This window comes from Oncorhynchus mykiss, chromosome 7, assembly GCF_013265735.2.
Source record: "Oncorhynchus mykiss isolate Arlee chromosome 7, USDA_OmykA_1.1, whole genome shotgun sequence".
In the NCBI taxonomy this organism is placed as follows: Eukaryota; Metazoa; Chordata; class Actinopteri; order Salmoniformes; family Salmonidae; genus Oncorhynchus; species Oncorhynchus mykiss.
The window spans coordinates 51,087,143-51,103,771 of NC_048571.1; the positions used below are offsets into that span (position 1 = coordinate 51,087,143).

Genomic DNA, 16,629 nt, shown 5'->3' on the forward strand with positions numbered 1-16,629 from the left:
TGCTATGAACCTCAGGAAAACAGAAGAACATTAGACCATATGGCTTTCTGTGAGGTCATATAACAAAAGTTGGAAATAACATTTGTTTTAGGACTTTACAAGTAATTGAACCACTATTTGAAAAGGGATTTTGAAATAAATCAGAGTAAAAAGCATTTTATTATATTCAATCGGTCCATAAAACTCATTCAGATATAACACTTTTACATGTTTTTATTGAATATGGTATATGGCTGTGAATGCACAGTGTATAAATATATACTAAAATACAAACTAAACAACTCAGACTGAGTATAATGCATCTCAGTTCTTTTGCTTCCAACAGTTTTTCTAACTTTGTCTCCAGGGTCTTGTCATGTGAGAGGGGTTTTACACAGAGAGTGATGTTTTTAAACTCCCTGAGATCTCCAGGAGGGTTTTCCCCTTGGTCTCCAGTAGGTAGAAGAAGACAGAGTGACGCCAACAGACACATGCAGGTGAACAGCACGAAGCTGAACGACTTGAGCAGCTCCTGTGGTTAAGAGAAGAGGCAGGTGAGTTCCTAGCGCTCCAATAGTCAGGGGAACAACTTGGACGGTTGGCTGAGAGCCTGTGATTAAATAGTCCTGGCCTATTGTTCTACTCATGGCTATGTGAAACCTTTCAATTTTATATAATTCCACTGGTACCTAAATTAGAGCTCAGCTTTTTACACAGACTGAACAAAAGTAATTATGAGATGATAGAAAAAGGTTTTAATATGATGTTCAAAGTATGGAATTACTGTATGCCTGGTATCCCTGGGGTATCAAACTTTCATAGTGCAGAACAATGTGAATTGTGTTCAGGAAATCATATTGTATCTCAATTGGTAAGCATTATAAAAAAAAGTGTTATATACTGTAACAATACTTCATTCCAAAGTGTTCTGCTGTCCTACATGAATTGAATACATATAGAGGTGCAGTATATTGATGATGGGCTATAGACTTACAATCAGAAAGGGGAAGACTAGTCCCAGCACAGGATTCCAGTGAAGACAAACGCTGCAGGCTGGCATGATTGGATAAATCTCTTGTGTGAGAGATGGCAACACTACAGCTAGGAATACCACAGGCAACAGGACAGGATGCATCTGACCAATCACCCATTGATGATCACAGCAATGTAATGTTGGTATTTCGAGCAAAACTGTCTCTTCCACGTATCATCCCCCTAGGTCCTCTTACTGTAAGTTTGTCACAGTGCAGGAGAGTTGAAAGGTCAAGACCTCACCTTCAGTTTGAGAGTGATGGTGATTAATATCATGATGGCAGACACGACCCCAAAGCCCCCCAGAGTAGTGCTCTCCTCCCACATGCATTATCAGCAGGCCCTGGGGATGATTGCACACAACAGAACTTGTCCGGAACCTTCCCCATCCATCACTCCCTCCCTCCCTCCACCTAGGGGATGGCAAAGCCAGAGGAGCTCACACATGATTTATTGTTTAGGACTTCAGGAGTGGCATTCACATCTTAGTGACAAACATGTTCTACCTAACGGAGCTCCTTTACGGTATGCACTGGGGGTGGATTCCTGCACTGGGACAGTGTTTCCTTCCCTATGGTCACTCTCCTGTACTGTTCACTGATTACTTATTAGTCCTTATCATGGTTGTCTAATGACCACTTAACCAGTGACATTTTCAAGTTAATTAAGAATTATTCAACTTTGAACATTTTTAGCCTGGGCACATGCTTTGTAGAAGTAACAGAGGGCACCTCTCAATATGTGGTCTCAAGACTGGACTGATTACTACAACACTGCAGAGGGGTATCATAGTATACCCCCTGTAGTGTAGGCCATGTTCCCCAGCAACACACCCAGATGATGGAGGTGGGGACCTCAGACAAAACACCCAAAATCACACAGCGGATCTTATTCAGGGGGATGCATGCCTCCTTGAAGCTGTCAAAGGAGAACACACTGATCTGAGGGTAGAGGGTGGAAAGAAGAAGAGGATGTACTGTAGGTATGGCAGGGGAGGGGTGGGGTGGGAAAACTACGGCCTGTGGGCAGCATCTGGCCCGACAGCTGATTAAATGCAGCCCGTGAGGGATTTGCAAAAAAATAGTAATAATATTTATGTTTTTTGGCTAAATTATTATTTTGGGTTAAAAAAACACTTCTGAACTTAAATGTCTAAAACTAGATAGAAAGTACGCAGAAATAACTCACATTTTTCTTGCCCGCAAAAATATGTGCGGCACTCAGTAGAATTTCGAAATCCCGATATGACCCTCGAGCCAAAACGTTTGCCCACGCCTGAGATATGGGATAAAAGACAGAGAGGGTGGTGTGTGCTGTGCTTACTGCAATGATGCCAGAGAACTGGATGCGGCTGTACACCACCACCGTGGTGATGAGCTGCCATCGGAAGCTTCTGTCTCTCAGCAGCTCCAGTAGACTCTTAGAGGCCTCACCCTTTATGGCAGCGTACTCCAACACCATCTCCTCCATCTCCAGCTTGTCCTCACCCCTACCCCACAGACTCTGCAGAGCTGGGAAACCACACACACAACACAGGAACATATATTGTTTTTGAGTAAGATACAATAGGTGAGTAATGTCTCCTTAGCTGTACTTACTTTTCATTCAGCTATACATGTGTCATCTGTAAGCTATGTTTAATAATACCAAATGTATGTATATAGATACAGTGCTGACAATGACTATTACATGAATTATACTTATTTTCCTTCATACATTTATATCTACATATAATACACCCAAAAGCAAGTTGAACAAGAATGACTAAATACTGTAATTACAATTTGTACATTTGCCTCAGTGACTATGAAGAAAACACCTAACTTTTTTTGCATGCCTCTGCATTGCCCTTTTCTATCAATGAGTATCTTGGGTCTTCTGGAAAGAAGGGCCTTTGTCAGCAGCTGTACCACAGAGAAACATGTTGGAACACACAGTAGGATGTTCCAGCTATTTTCACAGCCAAGAATCTCTCTGAGAAAGTTGAGACAAAGCCTCAAGTCAGAGCATATTCAGGATATCCGATTTGGCACAAATTGATAACTACATGTTTAGTGTGATGCTTGATGCTTATTTTTTTCAGTGAAATGTTGAAATTCAAAAATAGCACCTTACCTTAGTCCAACAAATTGTCCTGACAGTTTACCAATGGAGTCAAAGGTAGCTGACGTTAGTGTTACCATGCCGTTATCTTTTAGGGTGAACTCTCACCCAGGTATATTGCATGGATATTTCCTCCTAAACCTGATGTTCACAAACAAGACTAAAACATATATTGTTATTATCGCTGTAAAACACAAGGTCATTCTGGGATTCTATTTTACCATGGCATAATGATCCTTCAATTAAACTGATCTGCATGAAATTGAAGGTGCAATATCACATAGGCCTACCTGCAGTGAATCCATACAGAAACTGATCTATCAGGTACGGCTACGGCAGGTAGCCAAGCGGTTAAGAGTGTTGGGACAGTAACCAAAATGTTGCTTGTTCAAATCCCAGAGCCAAGTAGGTGAAAAATCTGCCGATGTGCTCTTGAGCAAGGCACTCTGGATGTACTGCAAGCAGACAGACATGGTTAAGGAGACAGACATTTCACCAGTAGTATGTCTACACGCCTGGTGAAGTAGGTTAGGTGTTAATTTGAGCACAAGTGAATATGCTAAATGATTAAGGAGACTAGAGCATTACCACGGGTCTGGAAGACAGAACATAAACAGACTAAACATTTTACAATTGCAGTTATAGGCCTGCACAACCTGTTTAGTTGAGTCATGGTATTCCGTTTTTTGTCTAATTTGTACCTCTCTATTGCATTGTTACGACCCTTTTATACAGCAATTAATTAAGTTATAGCTATAAATGTGTTTTGTAAATGTCTTAACCTGTCTAAGACTGGGGTTCCGCTAGCCAACAGCCAATGAAATAACAGGGCGCCAAATACAAATCAACAGAAATCTCATAAATCAAATTTCAAGCATACAAGTATTAGGCACCATTTTAAAGATACAATTCTCGTTAATCCAGCCACAGTGTCTGATTTCAAAAATGCTTTACAGCGAAAGCTCCACAAACGATTATGTTAGGTCACCACCAACTCACAGAAAAACCCAGCCATTTTTCCAGCCAAAGAGAGGAGTCACAAAAAGCAGAAATATAGATAAAATGAATCACTAACCTTTGATGGTCTTCATCCGACGACACTCATAGGACATCATGTTACACAATACATGTATGTTTTTTTCGGTAAAGTTCATATTTATATCAAAAAATCTTATTTTACATTACCGTGTTACATTCAGTAGTTCCATAACATGCAGTGATACTGCAGAGAGCTACATGAATTCACAGAAATACTCATAATAAATGTTGATGAAAATACAACTATTATACATGGAACTTTAGATACACTTCTCCTTAATGCAACCGCTGTGTCAGATTATAAAAAAACTTTAAGGAAAAAGCATAATCTGAGAACGGTGCTCAGAGCCCAAACCAGCCAGAGAATTATCCGCCATGTTGGGTAGTCAACATTATTCATAAATAGCATTATAAATATTCACTTACCTTTGATGATCTTCATCAGAATGCACTCACAGGAATCGTAGTTCCACAATAAATGCTTGTATTGTTTGATAATGTCCATCATTTATGTCCATTTATGTCCAATAGCTTCTTTTGTTAGGGCGTTTGGTAAACAAATCCAAAAGCGCGATCTGGTCTATTCGGATGAAACGTTCAAAAAGTTATATTACAGGTCGAAGAAACTTGTCAAACTAAGTATAGAATCAATCTTTAGGATGTTTTTATCATAAAAGTTCAATAATGTTCCAACCAGAGAATTCCATTGTCTGTAGAAAAGCAATGGAACGAGAGCTACCTCTCAAGTGAAAGTGCGTGACTGAAAACAAGGCTGTAGGCAGACCCCTTAGTCAAACAGCTCCCATCCGGCCCCCCTTCACATGAGCAGCCTGAAACAACATTCTAAAGATGGTTGACATCTAGTGGAAGCAAAATAACCCATATCCCAATGTGTATTCGATAGGGGTGAGTTCAAAAACTACAAACCTCAGATTTCCCACTTCCTGTTTGGATTTTTTCTCAGGTTTTTGTCTACAATATGAGTTCTGTTATACTCACAGACATCATTCAAACAGTTTTAGAAACTTCAGGGTGTTTTCTATCCAATACTAATAATAATATTAGTATATTAGCATCTTGGACTGAGTAGGAGGTAGTTTACTCTGGGCATGCTATTCATCCAAAAGTGAAAATGCTGCCCCCTATCCCAAACAAGTTTTAATATATACCGTACCAGTCAAAAGTTTGGAAACATCTACTTATTCAAGGGTTATTCTTTATTTGGACATTTTCTACATTGTAGAATAATAGTGAAGACATCAAAACTATGAAATAACACATATGGAATCATCTAGTAACCAAAAAAGTGTTAATAAAATCTAAATATATTTTAGATTCTTCAAAATAGCCACCCTTAGCCGTGGTATATTGGCCATATACCACAAAACCCAGAGATGCCTTATTGCGATTATAAACAGGTAACCAAAGTAATTAGAGTAGTAAAAATAACTGTTTTGTCATAACCGTGGTATACCTTCTGATATACCACAGCTGTCAGCCAATCAGCATTCAGGGCTCGAATCACCCAGTTTATAAATATGTTTAAATCATGGTTTCAACAGTTTAATTGTTTCTCATAATAACTAATAATTATATATAGTAATACAGATATGAAAAAGCATGTCCTTTTAAAATCATCAAAATTGTGCCTACCAGGTCTCAGCAAAGTCTCCATTCTGTGTATCTTGAGAGTTCCATGTAACACACTTATTTATGTCTGCATGTCCACCAGACAATTGCTTTGTTAGATATTTTTAGGAATAAGATTCATATTTTATATCTCAGTGGGAGCCTACCTTTCAACCCCTGAGTCGCTATCTCTGACACAGTACTCATCGCTGTATATGGTTTAGAAAGTAAGAAAACTATCTGGCGAAATATATATATTTTTTGAGTGATAAATTGTTACAGACCTGCTTTATAATGAGATCATTTGGCAGTCTTTGTGTGCTCGGCGGACATTCCTTTATGAGCCAGACGAGGGCAGCACGTTCTCATCGCGTCACGTCTGACGTTCTCAACTCGGCGGCGTACAGCGGAAGTGGCAGACCAGTGTTTTCCCAAGTCATTGTCCGCAAACTAGCAGAAGATACCTGACATTGTTGTCACAAACAGAAAATATCTGCGCTCATTACTTTGCTTTTATACTAGACAAAATGCCGTTGGAAAACCTGGAAGAAGAGGGTCTGCCTAAAAACCCCGATCTTAGGATAGCACAGCTGAAATTTTTGCTCACGATGGACGGTCACCGACAAGATGATAAAGTTAAAACTGAGCTCATGGACTCGATCAAAGAGAACAGTGAGTTTTGGCTTCTACCTCGTAAATAAACCAACAAAAATAACGTTAGCTAGCTAGATAACAAGGTAGTTCTGGTCGACAAACTAGCATGGGCAACGTCTCTAGCTTGCGTCACTGTCGGACATATATCAAACTGCTAACCTAGCTGCCGGTCAGTTAGCTATTCAATACAAGGTATTATAACTAGCTAATCAACCCGATAACGGTAATATACTGGTTAAATAAAAATGTCTGACGTTAGCATGTTGCCAAATAAAGTTACAACCGTAAAGTTGTAGCTAGCTAGCCACAATAGCTGATGATGAATTGTCTCTTGTTACAGATATGGCACCTTACTATGAAAGCCTGTGTAAAGACCTGAAGTGGCAACTTGACACAGACCTGCTGAATAAGATGAAGAAGGCCAACGAGGACGAGCTGAAACGCCTGGATGATGTCCTGGAAGATGCAGAGAAGAACCTCGGGGAGAGTGAAATCCGAGATGCAATGATGGCTAGAGCTGAATATCTCATCCGAATCGGGAATAAAGTGAGTTTTGCATTAATCAGCTACTACATTCAGAGCAGAGGCCATGGAGTACGAAACCATGTTATTTGTTTGTACCATGATTTGACCTCATACAAAACAAGTGTCAGCCCATAGCTCATTGTAACACATGTTATACTTATAAAGCAATAATCTGCCTCTGTAATCCCCTGGACTCTTTAGTCCAACCTAGCCATGCATGTACATCATTAGCTCAATTAAACAAGCTACTAACTTTAATTCCACAGGAGGACGCTTTGACTGCCTTCAGGAAGACCTTTGATAAGACTGTGGCCCTGGGACATCGACTAGACATTGTGTTCTACCTGCTAAGGATTGGACTGTTCTATATGGACAGTGACCTCATCACACGCAACACTGAGAAAGCTAAAAGGTAGTTTGCCTAAAAGGGGCTACTTCTCTCTGCATTCACTACTTTATGATAACATGCCATTAGGGGTCCTCACTCACTATCTATTCTAAGAATTATATTTGCAGTAACTGTTTAGGCCTGTTTGGGTGTTTTTCATAGCATTTTGCCTGCCATTCCATTGTGTTGACTCTCATGTGTTGTAAGCCATTGTTTTCTATATCCTCGTATTTTGAAAGCATTGTCATTTCAGTGACCTTGTTTGTGTCTGCACAGCCTTATTGAGGAGGGGGGTGACTGGGACAGGAGGAACCGTCTCAAGGTGTACCAGGGCCTGTACTGTGTGGCCATCCGTGACTTTAAACAGGCTGCTGAGCTCTTCCTGGACACAGTGTCTACCTTCACCTCCTATGAGCTCATGGATTACAAGACCTTCGTCACGTACACTGTCTACGTCTGCATGATTGCCCTGAAGAGGCCCGACCTCAGAGAAAAGGTTGGTAGCAGGAGCCACGGTGGTGGTGTTGTCATCCATGTGCCTACGTCATTCAAGAGTTGGTCGTTTTAAGACCGTGTACTTGCAGAAAACAATACTTTCCACATGCCAGAACGTGAACATTCAAACTTGTTTTTAATAAGTGAAGACACTTCTTTATATAGCTGGTAGATTTCCAGTTCTGGCATAAATATAGCATCTCCTGTGGACTAATGTGTTGTTCTCCCTCTCCCCCAGGTGATAAAGGGAGCAGAGATCCTGGAGGTGCTGCACAGTCTCCCTGCTGTCCGCCAGTACCTCTTCTCCCTCTACGAGTGTCGCTACTCTGTCTTCTTCCAGTCACTGGGTGAGACACCCCTCGTTTAGGCTTACAAAAAGTAAAGCCGAAGCACGCTGATGTCTGCAGCCAGTGAGTGGACATGCGTGTTTCACTTCGCCTCATTCTTTAGTTGTAAACTTGTTTGTCTCTGTCCCCTCTACAGCCACGGTGGAGCAGGATATGAAGAAGGACTGGTTGTTTGCCCCTCACTACCGTTACTACGTGAGGGAGATGCGTATCCATGCTTACAGCCAGCTCCTGGAGTCCTACCGCTCACTCACCCTGGGCTACATGGCTGAGGCCTTTGGAGTCAGTACAGAGTTCATTGACCAGTGAGTCTCACGTCTACCTCGTCTCATACCCACAATACCTAACCTCAGCAAAAGAAACGTCCACTCACTGTCAACTGCGTTTATTTTCAGCAAACCTAACATGTGTAAATATTTGTATGAACATAAGATTCAACAACTGAGACATAACCTGAACAAGTTCCACAGACATTGAATAATGTGTCCCTGCAGTGCATCTCCTCCTCATGGACTGCACCAGAGTTGCCAGTTCTTGCTGTGGGATGTTACCCCACTCTTCCACCAAGGCACCTGCAAGTTCCCGGACATTTCTGGTAGGAATGGCCCTAGCCCTCACCCTCCGGTCCAACAGGTCCCAGGCGTGCTCAATGGGATTGAGATCCGGGCTCTTCGCTGGCCATGGCAGAACACTGACATTCCTGTATTGCAGGAAATCGCGCACAGAACGAGCAGTATGGCTGGTGGCATGGTCATGTCAGGATGAGCCTGCAGGAAGGGTACCATATGAGAGAGGAAGATGTCTTCCCTGTAACAAGCTCAGTCCGATGACGCTGTGACCCTCCACCTCGATCCCGCTCATTCCTTTGATGATAAACGCAAATCTGACCATCACCCCTGGTGAGACAAAACCGCGACTCGTCAGTGAAGAGCACTTTTTGCCAGTCCTGTCTGGTCCAGCGACGGTGGATTTGTGCACATAGGCGATGTTGTTGCCGGTGATGTCTGGTGAGGACCTGCCTTACAACAGGCCTACAAGCCCAGTCTATTGCTGACAGTCTGGCACTGGAGGGATTGTGCATTTCGGGTCGAACTCAGGCAGTCGTTGTTGCCATCCTGTACCTGTCCCGCAGGTGTGATGTTCGGATCCTGAGCAGGTGTTGTTACAGGTGGTCAGCCACTGCGAGGACGATCAGCTGTCCATCCTGTAGCGATGTCTTAGGCGTCTCACAGTTTCGGACATAGCAATTTATTGCCCTGGCCACATCTGCAGTCCTCATGCCTATGGCACATTCACGCAGGTGTGCAGGGACCCTGGGCATCTTTGTTTTGGTGTTTTTCAGTCAGTAGAAAGGCCTCTTTTACTGTCCTAAGTTTTCATAATTGTGACCTTAATTGCTTACCGTCTGTAAGCTGTTAGTGTCTTAGTGACCGTTCCGCAGGTGCATGGGAAACAAGAGTTTAAACCCTTTACAATGAAGGGTTTTTGATTTTTACGAATTCTTTGAAAGACAGGGTCCTGAGTTTATTAATGCCTATCCTGGAGGTTGTCTTAAGTCAGCGACTATGCCATTGGTTGAGGACTTCGAGTCGCATAGGAATGATGCTGCCTATCAGAAGACAATGATTATTGGTCTTAATTTGTTTTCCCTTGGCTCTCAGGGAACTCTCCCGATTCATAGCTGCTGGTCGCCTCCATTGCAAAATCGACAAAGTAAACGAGATTGTGGAAACCAACAGGTAAGAATAACATTTTCACATGCATGTAAAACATTTTTTTCTATATTAAAAGTGGCAGAGCTCAGTGTTGTATTTTCTTTCCTTCAGACCTGATAGCAAGAATTGGCAGTACCAGGAGACAATCAAGAAAGGGGACCTACTGCTCAACCGTGTCCAGAAACTGTCCCGAGTTATTAACATGTAACATGGGGTGCAGCGTTACCTTTGGGAGGGAGATCTGGCGTTTCCCTGTTGTATCAGTATCCACACCAGTAGTTTGTCTGAAGAAGCGACCCTTATTGTGTATATAATAAATTCTTTTTGGTGACTTCTTCTTTTCCTTTGATACACACATGGATGAAAGTGATTACTGAAATAAAACCACTTCAGTAAAGAAACAAAGACCTTTTTTTCTGTATAAATAGCTGTATAAATTATTTATTTACAGAAACATGTTACAAAACAAAGACTATACAATCTTAAATATTAAGTAAATCTAACCTACCATGTTTGTTCATGAATTACATAGCAGCCAATACAAGTCCAGCTGATCAAATGATTCTGATGTTCTAAAACAAAATACTATACACGCTCTTACATAGGAGTTATCTACTGAAAATATGTTCCTCCCGCAAGCTGTGTTCTCTCACTTTCACATTCCAAGGCTGTGGTACTTGATAAAAACAGCTTTGCAAAGTTTCCATCATATGGAAACAAGGTCAGCGTTGTGAGTGGGGTTGAGGGTAAACAAAAACACTTTACTGAACCTGTTAAACAATTCATAACTGACCAGGGAGCTTCAATACCCCCTGGTCTGCACCAAGATCTCAGACGTCTCAACTGGAAAACGTTGATAAAAAAAAAAGTTAACACTACGGGCTCTATTCAATGTGGATCGCTGAAGCGTTACTGTTAGGTCATCTCCGATTGAGCTGACATGCATTGACTGACGACTCAAACTGAATTATTTCATTCGCTACATACTTCAGTTTGAGACTACCATCACTGAAGTCATTTGGTGTTGTACAAAAAGTCCTCAGCGATTGGATCATCTCTACCCAATTAGAGTATCAAAGCGATTGGATCATCTCTACCCAATTAGAGTATCAAAGCCAATGTTGAATTTCCAAACATTGCATTACCCATGTCTTCTGGCTCTGGACCAGAACGGTTAGAACAGCGTTTCCCATCCTCAGAACACAAAGGGGTGCACGTTTAGTTTTTTGTTTACATTCTAGAAATGGTCAGGGAGGTACTCAGATCCAGATCATTGCGGAGAAGAAACAAAACATCTGTGGGTGTGGCATAGCAGTTACCTGGAGCAAGGAGTTTGGGTAGCTAGGCAAACATGCAGAGTTTACCGCTAATGTGGGAACATTGTTTTTAAATTTCAATCACGATATAACTGAACTTCTGCGATACGGATTGAATAGAGCCCGACGTACTTCATACCAGCTAGCTGACAAGCTAATCAGGTTTTTACCACATTTAGGGTTCATAGGCATATTTTAAAAGCAAGCTCCTAAAACACTTTGAACATTCAAGTAAGGTAAAACTAAAATGAAAAAAGTTCTGTCCTTAAACAGTCAGTGTGAAACAAATGCAGGCACTTTCTTATTTCAGCATTTCTGAAAGCTGAAAACTAAGAATTTCCTTAAAACGCTGCGCTTCAAATTATGTTTGGCAACAATGATGCAAGCAGTTTCACTGTTTGAAGGGTTCATCTTCCTTGCTTTAATGATTGCTTAAGTCCCTTCAGCTTTAAGGGAAAGTGTTTCAAATGATGAAATGTTACAAGGTCTTCGTCTAAAAAGGTAAATGATTGAATCTATGGAAATCGCTTAGACAACGGGCACAGCTTTCAGCCTGCGGGACATTTCAGAATCACAGGCTATTTGGGTCAAATAAAATGATCATTTCTTTGTTGATTCAGAGGCAACTATTGAAAATAGTAAAAAGCACAGGTGAGACCTTGGAGAGTTAAAAACAAAGTATTGTCTGTCACACAAACACATGCTCGTGGCAACACTACCTTTTAAAGCAGGGGTGTCAAACATTGAGGGGGGTCCAATCCACCCTGTGGGTGATTTGAGTAAAACAAAACAAACTCAATATACTTTAAAACAAAGGATCATTGACTAGATTCAGCCGTGGGCCGATTTTTTCTTGAGCGGCTGGTCAGGGGACCGGAACATAATTACATAAAAATAATCATTTATATATTACTAATTGACCGCAAGAAGTCCAAACATATCATGTTTGACTAAAACATAATACTTTCAAACCATGCTTATATTTGTATAGGATCAGGTGTCTCTAAGTATGGGAATACTTCGGAGCATATTTCCAAAATTAAAATCCCTTGGAGCTGATTTCCTGGTGGTTTTACTATCTTTTATGTCCAACAATGAAAATAAAACTACCCCCGGGCCGAATTTGGGGAACACTGTTTTAAGGACTAAAACCAAATCGAAACTGTGTAGAAATGATAATACACCTACATTCACCTCGTTGAGTGCGGCCCTTGGGGCAATATTGAGTTTGACACCCCTGTTTTAAAGGATCCCAGTACATGATTCATGAGATGCTTCAACCTCTAGTTATAGGCCTATTGCATTATAGACTTGGCAGTGAACCACTTCAAATAAGTTAAGTTCTTAAACTTGTTCTTTCATTTAATAAATAATAATGATCTCAATTGTACCCCAAAAAATTGTGTAAGAAAATGCCTGTGCAAAAATACATATTTCAATATGTACAATTCGTTAATAAAATATGTATTCTGAAATAGGGATACTTCGATATTTGTTCAATTCATACAAGAAAAAGCGAAAGTAAGATAGAAAATAGTCGGCTCCTCAGCTAAGCTCGCTGCCTGACATCAGTGGAGTTTACGAAATTTACAGGAGTTACAAAAAGTAGTAACCTACTCTGAAGCCATCTCCATGAATCTCACCCCCCCCCCCAAAAAAAACACGATATCAAGGAGCATCAACTCAGAGACAGATGGGGCAATGGAGCATCATCTCATCTCAGAGACAGACGGGGAAGTATTGCCAGTTTAAGATTCCGTGCTTTGACGAAGGACAAGTGTGATGGACAACTGTATTGTGACATAACTGAAGGTACCGGAATGGAAATCCTAATAGCCAATAGCCAAAGCTGGCGTAGTGGTTACAGACTAGGGTGGGTGAAATGGATGGCTGCCTTTGGCTAGCTTTTGGGGAAAATAAACCCGACTTAAAATGTCCTAAAGCAAGTAGTGGGTCTGTGTTTGTTTAGTGCTGTTCACAGTTAGGGCTAGGTCTACTGTAGCTGTTCATTTGTAAGATAAAAATATTGTAGGAATTAACACTTGTCCTCAAGACAAGCCTCTTTCACAACCGTTCAATCAAATTGTCGTATCAGGCATCCTTTTTTCACATATGCATGCACAATTTACTTTCTTCTCCACACAGATTTTTGTAGTTAAATTCAGTGAAAAACATAAGAAACATAAAAAAGTAACACTTGCATAATTGTTTGGGTCATGTATGGAACTCATATAGAATTGACTGAATCTGCTCCTCATGTGGTTCATCTCTGGCTACTATACATAACCTGACGTTATGTACACGTCACACTGATTAAAACCAACCGACAAAATGTAGTGGAAGCATTAAAAAAACAACAATGTGATTGTGTTCGAAGTGTTGCAACTGACAGTTTTTCCTTATCCTGCCCTCTCCTTCCAAGGCTTCTGAGTTCAGGCGTGGAGGTGTACATTTGAATTTCCAGTAGAATCTAGTCTCACACACACACACACACACACACACACACACACACACACGAGCTCATCGGAAACCAACAGATTGCGGCTTGAGAGCTCTCCAGTCAATCCCAGTGGCTCTGCGTCATGATGGTTGGTGGGCAGTGCCATGGCTGTTGTGCCAGCACTTTTCCCTTCCTCCGTACCTCTGGAATTTCAACAATAGGTCAAAGGGCAGACAGGAGAGAAAAGGAGGGAGTAGGAGCCTGTCTTCCCCATAGGAAGATCTACCTCTGTACCCTGACTGACAGGGGGCCAAGTGTGACCCACTCCGGGTGTTAACGCCTGCCACCTCCACACGGCGCTCCTACATGGCTTTGGGAGGAATAGTTACACTATAGACGATAACAGTGACGTCACTGGGCTGTCCAGATCATCTCCACCCTGAGGATCTTGGGAAGCTGAGAGTAACGTATTAGAAGGCCTTGTGCAGTCCAGAGCAGCGCACAGATTGCCTCCTCTTCATCCGCCCCTCGGTTCCATACAGAGAACCCAGCCATCGCTGTCAGGGGCGGGCCTTTGGCTGAGAGAGAGAGAGACAGAGAGAGAAAGGTAGGGAAGTTAGATTATAAATTACAACATTTATTAATTTGTGATTTTTTTGTTTAATGTTTTGTCTAAAGTCTATATGTGGTCACACGTACATATGTTGAAGATATACAAGTCCTGACTGCACAGTGAATTTCCCAACAGATAAAGAGATTGACTGGTTGATGATAGGCATTAGCAGCCAGTGTGTGAGGTGTCCAACCCACCTGATGGATGAGGGAGTTGTTGGTGAGCCCCGTGGCTCCTGGGATTGTGCGTCCATGTTTGCTGTGGATGTTGTTGATGGCTGGAGACTTGGCCACTTTGGGCCTGCCCGGCCCCCCGCCACCGCCCCCTAAACTACCACCTCCTCCACTGTTGATGGAGCTGACAGCGGGGGAGCCCTTGCGTTTCTTCCCCTCTAGGCGGCCGTCATTGTGGGCATGGCTGAAGCTGCTGTGGTGCTCTGGGGCCTGGTGGACAAAGGGCCCCAGGGAGAGGGTGGAGTCACTGCTGTTCATCACTACACTCATCCTCTTGATGGACTCGGCCGGGCTGCCCGAGGGGGGGCCTCTGACCCCGGACCCCGACAACCCCGCTGGCCCCGACGGCTCTGCCTTCAGACTGAGGGAGTTGGTCCGGGCGTTGGGGCCACAGTTGAGTCCCACACTGTGGACGCCACTGTGAGACGAGGAGGAGGAGGAGACTAGCGAGGCATGGTGGTACGTGCTCCCTGAGCTGCCACTGTGAACTGTGCAGTTCTTCTTGAAGGAGGAAGAGGTGGTGTTTGAGGAGGAAGAGGACTCTGAGGAGTAGGTGGTAGCGTGAGACGATGTAGGGAGGGAGCTGTTCTTCCTCTTCTTCCCCGAGCTGAGGCTGCTGCTGCTGCTTCCTCCACTGCTGCCCCCACTGGTGGAGTTGGTTATGGCAGCTGTGGAGGAGGACTCCCGGGGTCTGAAGGACTTGCCACTGGATCTGGACTTGAGCGGTCGTCCTGAGGACAGGGAGGGGACCGAGGAGTGGGCTGAAGGCATCTGGGGCGACGAAGACACTTGTCTGGCCTGTGCTGCGCTGTAGGCAGGGTGGTCGGCCGCGCCCTGGGGGGAGGCACGGGCGTTTAAGGTGGTCCCGTACGAGAGCACAGACTTGCTGTCGTAGGACTGAGTGTAGGGGGGTGGAAGGGGCGCAGAGGAGGGGCTGAGGAAGCCCGAAGCAGGGGCGCTACCGTGTGATGAGGACAAGGAGTTTGTGGTTGTCCTGTGGGCCGGCGCAGAGGAAGAAGAAGAGGAGGAGTTCTCCAAGGCGAAAGGGATTTTTCTATAACACAAACAGACCACTGTGATCATCCCCATCAGTAACATTTACACACAGAGGGGTCAGCACAGCACAGTCCCGGAGAGACACTGGAACCGCTAGCTTATAGTGTCCCATACAGCACTAGATCTCCCTTCACCACCCTGCAACACTTTGGCTCCCTGTCTAGGGCTGTGGCGGTCACGAAATTTCACCCGCCGGTGATTGTCAAGCAGATAACTGGTCGGTCTCACGTTAATTGACCGTTAATTAACATAGACATTTAGCATCTCCTGGCTTCCACACATAGCCTGCAAGACAATTTAAAAAGTATAATAAATTAAATGTAATATAGCCTGCACCTTCACAACAAATCCATTATTTATTTTAAAACAGGTCTATTTTCATTTTAAAAACAGGTCTAAAGAAGCATGATATGAAGAAAATGTTGTCAGAAGAAAAGAATAGCCTACTCCGAGTTGTCCTTATGTTAGATCCTGATGTGGATATGCCAAATGGCTGTGGGATACACTAGTTTATTTAGCAGACAATATGAGATTATAATTCCATGGCATTATTTTATGAAGAATAAAACTGAACAAAATATAAATATTTTCCAAAAACCTTTTGAGGGAGTGCGTACACTATTCTATGTTGAGCGGTTAACAAAGAAATAGGTACTCCTATATGCCTAATTTATAGTTATTAATGTAACTTTAGTTGTGGAAAAACATTGGGCTATTATGTTTGGATTTTTAATACATTGTAAGGCTGTTTTGAAAAAAGTAGCTTGTAAAGGCTTGAGCTGTACTTTGTTTTTTTGTGCAGGCTGCACACACTCCAATAGTCTCTCAATCACAATTTGACAAGCACTTGATAATGCCTCGAATTTCACAGCGGCATCCCCTTTGTGGCCGTAATGCACCCTAAAAAAATCCATGCATTTTGCAGCCCGGAGTGCTGCTTTGTGCCCTTCTCCCTGAGTGTGCTGCGCAATCCGAAGAGTCTCTCACTCACATGGCTCTCCGTCACGTGACCGGGTCTTTCTCAGAGGCTACAAGTGAAGACCGACACATCGGGGATGCAACTGTG

The 16,629-nt window shown here is 42.8% G+C and overlaps 2 protein-coding genes and 1 long non-coding RNA gene across 14 annotated transcripts in view; 1 reads left to right on the forward strand and 2 right to left on the reverse strand.

Moving 5' to 3' along the window:
* Window positions 1-146: 146 nt before the first annotated feature.
* On the reverse strand, window positions 147-4,022 carry LOC118965295. Of its 2 annotated transcripts, XR_005052599.1 has the most exons (4): window positions 3,405-4,022; window positions 2,836-3,274; window positions 2,335-2,522; window positions 147-511 (listed from the first exon to the last, which is right to left on the reverse strand). It is a non-coding gene; the product is annotated as an uncharacterized LOC118965295 (long non-coding RNA). The 2 variants fall into 2 exon arrangements; XR_005052598.1 differs by having other exon boundaries at window positions 2,836-4,022.
* Window positions 4,023-6,129: 2,107 nt separating this feature from the next.
* Window positions 6,130-10,306, forward strand: psd6 (26S proteasome non-ATPase regulatory subunit 6). Of its 2 annotated transcripts, XM_021608244.2 has the most exons (8): window positions 6,130-6,453; window positions 6,776-6,981; window positions 7,227-7,372; window positions 7,625-7,844; window positions 8,082-8,190; window positions 8,327-8,495; window positions 9,852-9,929; window positions 10,017-10,306. In XM_021608244.2, exons 1-8 carry the CDS (start codon window positions 6,309-6,311, stop codon window positions 10,111-10,113), a joined length of 1,170 nt encoding a protein of 389 aa, XP_021463919.1. In that variant the 5' UTR covers window positions 6,130-6,308; the 3' UTR covers window positions 10,114-10,306.
* An 8-nt stretch (window positions 10,307-10,314) lies between these two features.
* Window positions 10,315-16,629, reverse strand: part of LOC110527971 (ataxin-7) — a 54,564-nt gene continuing 48,249 nt past the window's right edge. For all 10 annotated transcript variants that reach the window (XM_021609622.2, XM_036983465.1, XM_036983463.1 and 7 more), the window contains 2 exons: window positions 14,472-15,561; window positions 10,315-14,239 (listed from right to left, as the gene is read on the reverse strand). In XM_021609622.2, coding sequence (XP_021465297.2) covers window positions 14,222-14,239; window positions 14,472-15,561 — 1,108 coding nt within the window. In that variant the 3' untranslated portion in view covers window positions 10,315-14,221. The remainder of the gene's footprint in view (window positions 14,240-14,471; window positions 15,562-16,629) is intronic.

Excerpts from the sequence above, each read along its gene's own strand:
- psd6 (XM_021608244.2), top strand. The coding sequence starts at position 6,309 with ATGCCGTTGGAAAACCTGGAAGAAGAGGGTCTGCCTAAAAACCCCGAT. Across the intron at positions 7,373-7,624 it reads AACACTGAGAAAGCTAAAAG|CCTTATTGAGGAGGGGGGTG; the intron begins GTAGTTTGCCTA and ends GTGTCTGCACAG. Across the intron at positions 8,496-9,851 it reads AGTACAGAGTTCATTGACCA|GGAACTCTCCCGATTCATAG; the intron begins GTGAGTCTCACG and ends CTTGGCTCTCAG.